At 43.2% G+C, this 13,941-nt stretch overlaps 1 protein-coding gene and 1 long non-coding RNA gene across 2 annotated transcripts; both read left to right on the top strand.

Moving 5' to 3' along the window:
• The first annotated feature begins 773 nt into the window (after nt 1-773).
• f13a1b (coagulation factor XIII, A1 polypeptide b) lies at nt 774-8,657 on the top strand. The gene is made up of 15 exons (XM_068587724.1): nt 774-818; nt 3,290-3,514; nt 4,040-4,228; nt 4,329-4,577; nt 4,676-4,794; nt 4,858-4,965; nt 5,182-5,356; nt 5,470-5,608; nt 5,970-6,073; nt 6,183-6,271; nt 6,373-6,526; nt 6,833-7,108; nt 7,354-7,514; nt 7,758-7,894; nt 7,998-8,657. Exons 2-15 carry the CDS (start codon nt 3,328-3,330, stop codon nt 8,137-8,139), a joined length of 2,229 nt encoding a protein of 742 aa, XP_068443825.1. The 5' UTR covers nt 774-818; nt 3,290-3,327; the 3' UTR covers nt 8,140-8,657.
• A 1,013-nt stretch (nt 8,658-9,670) lies between these two features.
• Nucleotides 9,671-10,872, top strand: LOC137792195 (uncharacterized). The gene is made up of 4 exons (XR_011078090.1): nt 9,671-9,717; nt 9,893-10,001; nt 10,127-10,207; nt 10,816-10,872. It is a non-coding gene; the product is annotated as an uncharacterized lncRNA (long non-coding RNA).
• The last annotated feature ends 3,069 nt before the right edge of the window (nt 10,873-13,941 follow it).

Raw genomic sequence — 13,941 nt, 5'->3', positions numbered from 1 at the left:
TTAGACCTCAATAAGTGAAATTCAGAGGAAGAAAAAGAAGAGGATGCACCGTTGGTGGAGCAGTGGGAGTCTCCTACCAGTGTAAAGACGACACAACCCCAAAACAGCACCAACGACGAAAGCATCACGCGTACATATGCCACCACAAACCATCATAAGAGTGTGAAATCCCGGCACAGCGACCGCACCTGTGACTGGAGGCCAGAAGCAACTCCACCCTGAAATGAGCAAGATCAACAACGTTAAAATAAAGCCGTCTGAGCTTTTCTCGCAAACACACAACCACGCAACACTAAACACAGACGTTGCTCGTCGCGGCTTCTCACCTTGAGTTTATCTGTCATGGTAGACGCTACAACGAGGGCCCAAATAAAGATGCGGGTCCTCCTCATCGTCAGCAATACAATGAACATGGTTATCTTTGTCACGTTACACATGCGGCGTTATCAAACTGTCCCATGTGACGGCTTCAGAGCTCAAACACTTTATCTGTCTGAGCTTCATCCAGCTGTGGTTTGTACGGAGACGCGAGATTCCACATCCTGCTCCTATTTGGACCAACCGTTACACCCCTGATGGCAACATTTCCCTTCAGAAGGCTTACACACACACACACACACACATGGATGGCTCTTTCCTTTCCTCTGCAGGCTATAAAAGCAGAAGTCTCCCAAGACGCAGCAGCAGCAGCAGCAGCAGCAGCAGCAGCAGCAGCAGCAGCAGCAGCAGCAGCAGCAGCAGCAGCAGCAGCAGCAGCAGCAGCAGCAGCAGACCGACTCCAGCCGGCAGCAGCTTCTCTCTCCAACTTTTCCTCTGAGGTGAGTCCACTCTGCTCATGAAGCTACTTCACAGGCACAAAGTTCGCATTAGTTTGTAAGGACTCGATCGCACCGAACGATTCCCCTGCAGCTCGGTTGTTCTGTCCTGCTAAGACCTTCCAGATGTGAAGATGCAAAAGAATGATGTCACATCTGAAAGTCATTTAAGATGTTCTGCTTTTCTTCTTGTGCAATCTGTGGGAACAAACAAAGCCAATCGTGCATTACCGGGATTATTTTAATAGTGATACACTTTTCAGGTGCCAACAGTTCAGGTGTCACAACCTGCATCGGTGGGCTTTTATCTGGATATTATAGTTTTCGTCATAATAACGTTAACAATGAAAAGAAACTGGAGGTTTATGTCCGTGAGGTTTGTGAAACATGCACAACCTGGTTCCTTTAACTTCTGCTGTGGTCTTGCCAGAGAGTTTTATGGTGTAGCACAAAAGAGGCTCAGTCCTGCTGGGGAACATGTGTGTAGCTCTTTTTTCCCCGAGTCAGCGTTTTCCACTGTTGTTGCACAGTTTTTAAAGTGTTTACACCAAACTTGTCACTAAAAGGAGAGAAACAAACACCACAGTGTCGTCGGGGCGTCTCCAGTGAAGATGCAGTGGATCAATCGCGCTCACTTTCTCCTATTGTCCCTGAATGTGACGCTCCAGGTAGATCGGCATGTTTGATGAAGTTGACCTGCACGAGAAAATGTCATGTGATGTTATTGCCCTTACAAAAACAGTTTGATTTAACATGAATCTTCTGTAGGACTTGCATGGTACTCTGAAACCAGCCATTAGCACATTATATGTGATGTGATGTAACAATGGAGGAAGTAATACTTTACAGAAGTGCTCAAGGAACAAAGTGCTGTGACTCATAACATCATTATATTGCAGAAACTAAGAAATCCAGTTTGTTTATTGCAGAGAAAGAGAAATGTGAGCGGTCTTAAGATAATAAAGTAAATTCTTCTGTGTTTATATTTTGGTTTTACCTCAAGTCGTTACTTCAATGAAACCATCTGAAATTCACTGTTCACGCCTCACAAACCCCTGAAATGTGCCAATGAGCTTTAATGAGATTTAATTTCACATTTCAGGTAGAAACTTCATGTTAAATCTGATGTGGTCGATTAAAAACCACGATATTCTCCTCTGTGGAGTTTAAGTGTAAAGTAAAATAAAACAAGTCCATCAAAGTTGTTTCTTTCCACCGATGTGCTGCCTGCCTGTCTGCCTGTCTGTCTGTCTGTCTCTCTGTCTCTCTGTGTGTCTCTCTGTCTGTCTGTCTGTGTGTCTGTCTGTCTCTCTGCCTGTCTGTGTGTCTCTCTGTCTGTCTCTCTGTCTGTCTGTCTGTCTCTCTGTCTGTCTGTCTCTCTGTCTGTCTGTCTGTCTGTCTCTCTGTCTCTCTATCTGTCTGTCTGTCTCTCTGTCTCTCTGTCTCTCTGTCTGTCTGTCTTCTTGTCGCTCTTCCAGTTTGCAGAAGGTGAGCCCGTCTTTCTCTGTGGTGAAAACAGAGCCTTCACTGTGTTAAATGACTCACGCCTCGTTCTCGGCCAGGTGTTTGGAACTCACACACACACACACACACACGCACACACACGAACACACACACACACACACACACTCTCTGCTCGCAGCTTAGGAAAACAGCGGCGGTGTGTGTACTGGTTCGCTCGTGCTGACGTGGTGGCCGTGGCAGTGGGTTCACGCTGAGAGGGTTGATGATGTCATGGCAGGTTTCATGTCGTGAGGATGAATGAGTCATTCTGAGTAAACTGAAGGTCTTTGTTTACATCAGGATGTGTTCACCACTTCACACCCATGTTTAAATCTGCTGCAGCGAGTGTGTTGATTTGATTCATTTGTTTTGGAAATAACTTTTTTTACCACTAACATCACTTGAACAAACTAAGAAAAACACTAATATCAAATAAAAAATGTAGAGACTTTTTTGTGTGGCTGCTAAGAAATATACAAATACAATATTTGTGAAGTAAAAATAACTCCCCAAACCTAAAAAGTGTCTTTCTTTAGCAGGAGAGACTGTAAACTCCACACAACCCACAGACACACACATGGAAACCACATGTGACACAAACGTATTTCACTCCGTTGTTTCATCATTCGCATGCTTTTATATTTTCATGCATTTCACTTTAATGGCCTCGCCAATATCCCAAAAACGTCCTTTTTTTTTGGAATAAAAGGGACAAGGACTCACACTCTCTCACACACACACACACACTCACACACTCATGAGTGTTTCCAGTTTTTGCACAGATGTAAAGCAGACGGCTTTGAAAACAGTTCGTCTACCACGCAGGAACAAACGCAGCATGGAGGGAATTCAGCCTAAACTAACTAACCAAAGGCATATTTTAAATGTGCAGTCACATTTATTTGCAAACACACACACACACACAAAAAAAAGGGTGAAAAACGTGTTTTCCATCCGCTCTCCTCCTCCAGTCCTGCGCCCGGATCCTCCGCCCTGATCGATCGCCACCATGTCTGATCCAGGTGCCGCCCCGACCTCCTCTCTCCCCCCCACCATCCCCACCGGACCCCCTCCCAAGATGACGAACCGCGGCCGCACCGCCGTCCCCGTCTCCAGCTCCAACTCCGACTCCACGGACTTACCTGAGTTCGAGCCCTTCGGGGTCCCGGGCCCGAGAGGATTTCCACCCATGACCGGTGAGGGGGAGGAGTCTTTAACCCGAATATGAGTTATAGTTTGAAACTATGAACGAGGAGATATTGCAGTGAAACTTCCCCGGTTTGAGTACTTACATAAAGACAGCTATTTTTGGGATGAGTGGTATTATGACATGTTTGGTGGACTGTCAGCGCTATCAGTATCGTCATGTTGAAGACACTACAGAGGAAAACATTGTGAAGACAAATACATTTTGTTTCATGAGGTTTTTTTTAAATGTTATGTTTAAACATACAACTGAGCTCGTGCGAAGCTTTGGTGCATTATGGGAGATATCCAACTATAGCACATGATTGACTCACAAACGACGTCCAAATAGGCTAAATGTTGATCACTTCCTGCAGCTTGTCACTACTCTCCGCCCTGTGGTATTGTCAGAAAGCTGCTCCGGGAGAGATATCCACATGTGACCGCAGTTTATTAAAACAGTGACTGGGACTTTTTTTATTTTGACATGACTGCAAAGGGTTACGAATGTCTTTGTCTCCGGGGTTCAAAATTAGAGTTTTTGGACATTTCCGGAGTGGACATGATGAAGATGACGGAGGGGAGCAACAAGCAGCAACACCACACCATGATGTTCAACTCCGACCACCTCATCGTCCGGCGAGGGCAGGAGTTCCAGGTCGAGATCTCCTTCAACCGACCCTACAAACCCGCTACGGACACGTTCGCCGTGGAGTTTGTCATCGGTGAGCTGACAAGCTGTAAACGTGATATTTTACTGTTTTGGGATCTCGCTCTGACGTCTTGTCCTCAGCATGAATCTGTCTTTCCTCCGCGCTCCCCCAGGCTCCAGCCCGCAGTACAACAAGGGCACCTACATTCCCGTCTTCCCCACCGAGGAGCGCCAGAGCTCCTGGGAGGGCCGCGTCACAAACGCCGCCGGCAACCGGGTCACCATGGGCATCACCCCCGCGGCTAACTGCATTGTGGGGAAGTACCACATGTACGTCGCCGTGAAGACGCCCTTCGGCATCCGCAGGACCAGACCGGACAGCAGCAGAGACCTCTACATCCTCTTCAATCCCTGGGCGCCGGGTCGGTTGAGGCTTCTCCAACACAACTTTTTTTCTTCTTCGTTTTCCATGAAACTCCTCGTAACCGGCTGTCTTTTGTGTTTTGTTTTTTCTCCTCAGGTGACGCTGTGTTCCTGGATGATGAGAGCGAGAGGCAGGAGTGCGTGATGACTGAGATGGGGATCATCTACCACGGCGCCTACGACGACATCGCTGAGAGAGACTGGAACTACGGACAGGTAGAAGAGCAAACACTCTTCAAGAAGACTGAATCTCCTCATTGACTTTTTGTTTTTGTCTAGTTTAACTTCGGAGTCCTGGACGCCTGTCTGTACATCCTGGACCGGTCCGAGATGCCCATCACCAGCAGAGGAGACCCCGTCAGGGTGACCAGGAAGGCTTCTGCTATGGTGAGAAAATATAGATGGACATCCATTAAAACACAGGGATGTGGTTACAGATACACACGGTACACAGTTAAACATCACTGTGCAGTAAAACAGAAAATATTGCTGATATAGTGACTATTCCCCTGCAAATTTGAGGGCGAATTATTATGTGTTGCGATTTTACGGCGTAAAAAGTCTGAAATATACCTTTCCATCAATGTCTAAACATGTGCTCAGCTGAACTCTCATGATGACGACGGCGTGCTGGTGGGAAACTGGAGCGGCGACTACACCTACGGAGTGGCGCCCACGTCCTGGACGGGCAGCACAGACATCCTGCTCACCTACAGGAGCAGCAAGAGGCCCATCTGCTTCGCTCAGTGCTGGGTCTACGCCGCCGTCTTCAACACCCGTGAGAGCTTTGCTGGACTCGCATACATATTAAGTAGCTTCATGGCTGCGACTCGGGGCTAAGTGTCTGCCTTCATCATCATCGTCTCCTCTTCTTCAATGTTTTCCCTCCAGTCCTGCGCTGTCTGGGCATCCCGTCGCGGGTCGTCACCAACTACTTCTCCGCTCACGACAACGATGGAAACCTGAAGACCGACATCATCCTGGATGAGAGCGGCAGGATCGACCGCGCCCGCACCAAAGACACCATCTGGTAACACAATCGTCTGTATTGACTTTTGACCTCTGCAACGAGCGGTGAGACTGAGACTGAGATAACATAAGAGGTCATGGTCCCCAGAGGATCAATCCTAATGGTTTTGGTGACTAACAGATAAATTTGCACTTGCTTACACGGACTATAAAAAAAATCTAATGTTTTAGCACGTTCTTGGTCCTCCACTCCACTTTTAGCGCCATCCACAGACGCAAACGTCAAGATATCTCTGTCTTTTTTTCTGTTTTCTTTTTTCTTTAGAGGCCTCCATGCGTAACAACAAGTTTAAACAATAATCAAACAGATTTTGTATCATACTAATGTCTACGATGATATTTTAAATAATGTCTTTCATCAGGAACTATCACTGCTGGAACGAGTGCTTCATGTCCAGACCAGACCTCAGACCTGGCTTTGGAGGCTGGCAGGTTGTGGATGCAACACCACAGGAGACCAGCGAAGGTAGATAATAATATATGATATCTGCTGGCTTTATGATAAAATACTACGTGTTTTTCAATTATTCACAGAAATCCCAGAATATTAATATTTGTCCCTATCGTCCATAAAGGCATGTACAGATGTGGTCCTGCATCAGTGAAGGCCATAAAACACGGGGAGATCTGCTTCCCGTATGATGCTGCCTTTGTGTTCGCTGAGGTGAGTCTTTGAATGACATTGTCTCACTGGGATTTTATGTCAAAATAAAAAACAAATTACAAAAAGAGCAAGTGTTTTTTTCTTGGTCTCTCTCCCCACAGATCAACAGCGACGTGGTGTTTTACAGCCGGAGTAATGACGGATCCCTGGAGCCAGTCAAGGTGAACCGGACTCATGTGGGCCGCATGGTTTTGACCAAGACTCCAGGAGACGTAACCCGTCGAGACATCACCGATCAATACAAGTTTCCTGAAGGTAGGAGAGACAAAATAATGTTTTAAAAGCAGGCAGAGTATGTTTCTGCTGCCGCCTGAGCTTGTGATTTACGTACATATAAACATACATATATATATACATACATATACTGGTAAATACGTTTTACATACAGAGGACATGAGGATGTTGTACAGATTGTAAAGCCCTTTTGTGATATTGGGCTGTACACATCAAATTGAACTGCAATCAGCTATTGCGACTAAAATGCTGAACGCGGCCCCAAAATAACTCCATGAAAACTGAAAACACAGTCTGGCGCTTCATGTTTGTGACCATCCTCTCTAGGCAGCACAGAGGAGCGGACCGTCCTGGAAAAAGCGGAGCAGTACGGCTGCAAACGAAACGGGTCCGACCTCCCCGAGGCGGACGTGGACGTGGTCCTGCCCACGCTGGAGGTCAGCGTGGGCGACGACTTCGCGCTGAGCGTGGAGTTCGTAAACCGCAGCGACCAGCGCCGCACCGTGGACACCTACGTCAACGGCAGCGTGGTGTATTACACCGGAGTCACCAGCTCCGAGTTCCTGTTCAGGAATCCCACCGTGACGATTGAGCCCTACAAAAGTGAGGAGAGGCGTTTTATTTATTTCTCACCAGCAGAAATAAAAAAAAAAAGGGACTTTTTTATGATGTCAGTTCAGCAAACACAGACAAGATTGCATGCATGGTCAAGAATGTGTAAACAGTAAAAGTGTTTCTAATGACTACATGATGTTTAGCGTTAGTTAAGTATGAGTAACCCAAGCATCTTAATGAAAACATGAACAGTCAAGGCAGAGAGAGCAGAGCTGTGTTTTGGTGTTCTCCAGGTGTGAAGGAGTTTGTGACGGTCGAGTCTCAGAAATACATGAGGGACCTTGTGGAACAGGCCAACCTCCACTTCATCGTCACTGGGAAGATCAAGGAGACGGGCCAGATCACCAGCGCCATGAAAGTCGTCACTCTGCACAATCCCAAACTCAACGTCACGGTCTGTCGCTTTTAGTCCGTCTACTCCACACAAACAAGTCATCTTAATTTACTGGCATCCTGCAGAAAAATCCCACTTGAAGGATGGACAATACTCAGTGTCCGTAGCTAATTACACATCAGAGCCGACGAGGATGACATGTGGTGTTCCCCAAGGTTCAATACTGGGGCCTCTTCTGTTCAACATCCACATGTTTATTTCTACAAGTTTCTGCTTCCTTTTTCATTGGTTTTGTTTCTCCAGGTGTCCGGCGGCGGCAAAGTGAAGGAGGAGATGGCGGCGACTGTGGAGTTTACGAACCCCTTCTCCTTCAGCCTGGAGGGCGTTTACATTCGCATGGAAGGACCCGGGATCATGCTGCCCATGACCAAGTTTTACAGGTGAGTTCTTGATGCCAGTTTCTTTAATGTCTCGAGTATCTTTTGACCCGAAAAACATCTGTGCACTCTTTCTGGCGTCTAACTCCAACTCTGCTGGTTTCAGTCTGATCCCATCAAACTCCTCTCTGACCTGGACCGAGTACTTCACCCCGCAGAGGGCCGGCAGGACCAGGTTGATGGCTTCTCTGGACTGCCCTGCTCTCAGGCAGGTCTCCGGCATGGCGTCTGTCACCATCACTGCCTGATCGCTGGAGGACGGCAGACAACATTCAACGCACTTACAAAATATAAACCTCTCACATAGTTGCAGAACGAGAGGTTTGCAACAGCTTGGCAGGTGTAGCTTCACCATATACGGTTTGTTTCATATGGTGATAGTTTTTAGTAGATCTTTAATAATAGTTTGTTGCAATATGCAACCCGACTGCTAGATGGCGCCAAATATAACAACAAAAATCAATCCAAAAGCAGCGTTGAGTGATATTCTCTTTATTTGTGGTTGAGGTTACGCAGTATGGCTGTCTTTGACATCACTCCCTCATTTAATCATTCACTACTCCGTATAAGGGCAATAAATACTCTATTTTACTCTACAGTGTGAGATAAACAGAGACTTCTGACAATAAGAAATTATTGTAGAATACTTGGCTTTTACACACTCACATGAATACAAAGTAAGTAAATGCAAGGCACTACGGAGTAAATAATGAGGGTTTTCATGCAGTCTGTGATTTATATATATATATATATATATATATATATATATATATATATATATATATATATATATAATTTTAGCCATTAGAAGCAAGCAGAATTACATAAAAACGAGCTGATGAGCTGATAATTGTTGGTGGATGCGATATATGAGTTAACCATGTGATGCTTTCTTTCATTTAATACATAATAAATGTTGATTCATGCAGCTTCAACTTTTCAAGATGTGCTTCCACTATGTAACTAATAAAGTTTCTGCAAAAGAGCTCTTTCCACCTTTTTATATCAAGCTCTCAATTCAGTTTGTTCCCATCTTTCTTTGTCAGAATGAATGCAAAAGAGTCATAACTGCATAAGTTTGTGATGGTATATCCCCCAGAAGTGTCCTGGGGGAACAAATAAAAAAGAGACTGTGGGAAGTAAAACAGACATCCTGATGCATTACCAGTTTTAAACCGGTAGATGTCCTACTCCGACTTAAAACTATACTGATGCACTGACTGCAACAGCAGCCTTCACATAATACACATATTGTATCCACGCATTAACACAAGAACAATGTATTTTATGTTGGCTTTTTTTTAACGTAAAATATACTCATAAGTGTATGAGTATATTTCCAAGTAAGCCACTGACTGGTCAATATATGTAATGCATTGAGTGGGCCGGTCTAACATGAACTCACAGGACACTTTTCACCCCCAATCCGCCTCTGCTCCTGAGTGACAGCTTGCAGAGTGAGTGGTTGATAAAGAAGTTGATACGCAGGAAGTGAAATATGACGACAACAGTTGAGAGAGTGGTCAGATTACAGAAGAAGAAGCAGTTTCCGTGGAAGGAAACGATGCTCTCTGAGGATTTCATTTACCCACCATTTCCCTGGAAATCGTACTCTCGTAACTGTTGGGGTATAAAAAGGAGAGTTTTCACACTCAGAGAAATATTCATAAACACAGCAGCGGAGGGTCACTGCCAAAAACAACCAAAGGCTCTTTCAAAGTTTCTGATTGGAAAGACACAGGGATTCGTACCAGTGAAGACGAAGATGAACACTGCAATCCGGTGCATCATTCTCCTGTCCTGCACTACCATTTGCATTTCAAAGTGTAAGTGTACCAACTGTGCATTTATGCTACTTTTTATGGAGCTAAACGCATCTAAAAACTGCAAGTTATGAGACATCTCTGTTTCTTTTGCTGGGCTAAACATATCAGGACAATTTAAAAGGTGAACTCTCGCTATTCTATAGATTATTTACACTGTTTTATCTTTTTTTTCCAGCAATTCTGAAATGCCAATGTGTGAAAATAAGTGCGGCCGTACAGCCCTCACTCATCCGTGACGTAAAATTGTATGAGCCTCGTCCATACTGCAACAAGAAAGAAGTCATGTAAGTATCTGCTGCAACAAATAGACAACATGGTGTATTTTTCATTGTTGATCATCATTGATTTTCCAATGACAGTGTGCGTTCATAGAGTTTTTTAACATTAAAGCTTTCTCTTTCTCCTTCAGTCTCGTGCTGAAAGACAAGAGCTCATGTTGTCTTGACCCCAACGGAAATTTCGCCAAAACAATCCTGCCAATATTACTCGAGTAAGTGCAAAGCTTTTCTTCTCTGCATGGTGCACTTCCAATCGCCATTCTTCAACACAGCTTGAACTAATAATGAGAGGACGCTTGCCAAATAAAGTGCATGGGAAGGTTGAGCAATATAAGTGTGGGCCGTCATCACTGAGTATGAAAGACAGAGGAAGTGACATGTCACTTGTTCTGCAACTGCTTAGGCAGCTGGAGGTGTCTAATACGTTTTTTTTTATTGCATTTATTGCATATTCCTACAAAAAATCTTGTTAATCTAGTGGGGCGGTTCCCAACTGAGGGCTGTGGCCTCTGGTAAGAGTTTGCAAGATAAAACTGATGAGCCAAAAGAGGATTAAAAGAAAAACCTTTCTGCAATGCAATTTTCTAGTCTTCTACCAAATACATTAGTTTTGTTTTAATTTAACAAATACATAGCTTTTTTTTTTTAGGGCTGACGTGCCAAAAGAAAGAGAATATTTGGTAGAATTAAACGTGTATCGAATACATTGTCAGCCTAATTTTAAGGGGTCACATGCCAAAAAGAAGGCTTGAAACCAAACCACTGTTTCAGATGATAGACGTTTTCAAATCAAATTGAACCTGATCTGCTTCCTCTGCAGGCAGATGGCGCTCCGTGCTGAAAAGAAGAAAACCAGCAACCTCAAAACCACCACAGCAGCGCCGACATCATCGAAATGAAGATATCTTCATCATCGCTGCTGCATTTAAACTGAAGTTTCACATTTGTAGGTTCGCACACCTTTAGGAGACAGTTTGTGAATTCATGGAAGTGTTCAGAATATTCATCTGGTGAACAAAGGGCATGTAGGAGTTGTGTTGGTGTTGTGTACACGGATGTGACTGATGTGTTTCCACCCTGAAATACTGCCTTAAGGTTGAGAAGTAATGTATTGTACTCTGACTGCATTGTATGTGTTATATCTGTAAAAGCATTGTTTGGGACGTCATCAAAGCTGGCAGATAACAATGTTCCAGCTTTGTAAAGATGATATGTAGGATATTAAATGTGAATAAACTTTTTTATATTACGCATTAATTGTGTGTTATTGTGTGTATACATCATACTGTATGTATTTTTTTTTTAAGGCTGACATAATAATATACAGGACTGACTCTTGACATGTGACGCTCCAGAAGAAGGAATGCAAAACTGCAATAAATATATGTAAAAAGAAAAGAAAACACCTTGGCATTTCATTTTAAATAACATTTCAAAGAAGCCAGTGAAATGATTTCCAGCTACGTTGAGACACCACAATTAGTAGCAGTAGTACTAGTTAGTAGCATTAGCATTAGCAGCAGCAGCAGTATTTGTAGCAAGAGTAGTATTAGTAGTTGGAGTAGTAGTAGCAGTAGCAGTAGTAGTAATAGTAGTAGTAGCAGTAGCAGTAGTAGTAATAGTAGTAGTAGCAGTAGCAGTAGCAGCAGTAGTAGTAGTAGTAGTAGTAGTAGCAGTAGCAGTGTGTAATTGTAGTAGTAAGTAGTAGTAGCAGCAGTAGTAGTAAGTAGTAGTAGCAGCAGTAGTAGTAAGTAGTAGTAGCAGCAGTAGTAGTAGGTAGTAGCAGTAGCAGAAGTAGTAGCAGCAGTAGTAATAGTAGTAGTAGTTAGTAGTAGTAGTAGTAGTAGTAGTAGTAGTTAGTAGTAGTAGTAGTAGTAGTAGTAGTAAGTAGTAGTAGCAGTAGTAGTAGTAGGTAGTAGCAGTAGCAGAAGTAGTAGCAGTAGTAGTAATAGTAGTAGTAGTTAGTAGTAGTAGTAGTAGTAGTAGTAGTAGTAGTAGTAGTAGTAGTTAGTAGTAGTAGTAGTAGGTAGTAGCAGTAGCAGAAGTAGTAGCAGTAGTAGTAATAGTAGTAGTAGTTAGTAGTAGTAGTAGTAGTAGTAGTAGTAGTAGTAGTAGTAGTTAGTAGTAGTAGTAGTAGGTAGTAGCAGTAGCAGAAGTAGTAGCAGTAGTAGTAATAGTAGTAGTAGTTAGTAGTAGTAGTAGTAGTAGAGACTAAACAAGCCATGCTAGCAGCTTTGCTGTTGTTTTCTTTGAAGCTGAAATTACGAACATAGCCAAACTGAACTTTTCTATGAAACAGAGTCTCGAGGAGTCTGTAGGTAGAAGAGAAGAAGTCCCACAGACTAACAGAGGGCGTCATGGTGCTTTGCTGTACATGATGCTTCAGGCCGTGGCTCAGCTCAGCGCGGTCACAAGACATGCAGATGTATACGTCCTGCTCTTATGGAACACGTCCACATAAGTGCTTTATTACTCAACAACAGATGACACTTTATTACTTAACAACAGGAAAGAGGATGTGGATGCTACGTTACGTAGCTGCGGCGTGAGCCACGAGTCTCCCAGTGCAGGCAGCGACTGAAAGTGAGTCTCTTTCATCCCACAAGAACACAAGCGGCCGTGCACACGAAAAAAACTAAAACGTTTAACTTGCTGATTGTGCTACACGAAATATCAGAGGAGCAGCATCGTCACTGGGGGATTCGTCCTCTGGGGACCGTGAATGTCTCACAAAATGTAATGACAGTTCATCTAGTTGTTGTTGGGATGTTTCAGTCCGGAGCATTGTGGTGGAGCAACTGAGCAACACTGTTGAGGTTTCCTTGTGTCTGTCTGTCTGTCTGTCTGTCTGTGAGTCTGTCTGTCTGTCATGCTGTCATGCTTTCTTAGAAGGAGAAGTAAACTATCCAATCAGTCATAACTCACATCTTGTTATCAGAACATTAATAAAACACATTTTCCCCCAAACATATTTCTGGTTTTGGTTTGCAGTCAACATGAATAACAAAGTCACATCATACCAATAGAAACACACTTTTATCTCATGCCAATGTCGTAAACCTCAAGTATTGTCCTTTTGTCCAGACTGTAAAAGGATCGTCATATATAAGTATTTATTGCAGCATTTTTACATTTAACCAATACACCTTATAAAGTATGTGGAATATTAGTCATTCTGTGCTTTAGCTTGTAAAATTCCAATAAAAAGTCTCATCAAAAGATAACAATTTTGCCAAGTCATTCTGTAATATTTATTTATTTACAGTCATGTGCCCTTGAGGCTTTGCCTGATGACCCATTTTTATCCCACATTAATGTCCCGACGTCTGATAAAGACACATGCCTTCAATCATAAGGGAGAAATATTTCTCAAGTCAGAAGTCAGAAAGCACTTCGTCATCAAAAATATGATTTCATCTGTTTTCTTTGTCCCTTATTATATTTTATGAGTCTAATGATACCTAATAAACAATTGCATGTAGACCCTATTAGGAAATTTCAACATGCTGACTAATAATGAAAACTTAGAGAGACTTTATTGTCAGTTCATCAGTTTGACCTCAGAAGAAATAGATTGCAACAGCGTGGATGACGATTAATCTTAATCCACATAAATTCTTTTAAAACTTGTGATTTTTATATTATCAAATGAATGTAAATCATTGTCCCCAGTGAGTGTTTGTGTGTCTGCACAGCTTTTACAAAGGTGTTCTTTAAGATGAATGAACCTTCACTTCGTCCTTACAAACAAATTGATGCTCCAGTTCACTTTCATGTTTACCCAATTTAACGCTATACTTATTGTGATTATTATGTGTATTACTTGGATTTAAAACTGAAATGAAAGTTTGAAACATGAAAACAAATACCAGATGACGGTTTGAACATCGTAAACTTCAATAGAAATGACACATGACATGGAAAGAAAAACTGAAGTGAAATATTT

Source organism: Clinocottus analis, unplaced genomic scaffold, assembly GCF_023055335.1.
Source record: "Clinocottus analis isolate CAN_PGR_092001 unplaced genomic scaffold, fCliAna1.0.p SCAF_21, whole genome shotgun sequence".
Classification (NCBI taxonomy): domain Eukaryota; kingdom Metazoa; phylum Chordata; class Actinopteri; order Perciformes; family Cottidae; genus Clinocottus; species Clinocottus analis.
Note: the sequence above shows the minus strand (reverse complement) of the source record. Positions and strands in the feature narration are given on the sequence as shown.

Bases quoted from the DNA above. Each gene is read 5' to 3' on its own strand.
- f13a1b (XM_068587724.1), top strand. From the start codon at position 3,328: ATGTCTGATCCAGGTGCCGCCCCGACCTCCTCTCTCCCCCCCACCATC. The intron at 6,074-6,182 runs GTAGATAATAAT...TCGTCCATAAAG, and splicing joins ACCACAGGAGACCAGCGAAG to GCATGTACAGATGTGGTCCT. The intron at 7,109-7,353 runs GTGAGGAGAGGC...GGTGTTCTCCAG, and splicing joins GACGATTGAGCCCTACAAAA to GTGTGAAGGAGTTTGTGACG.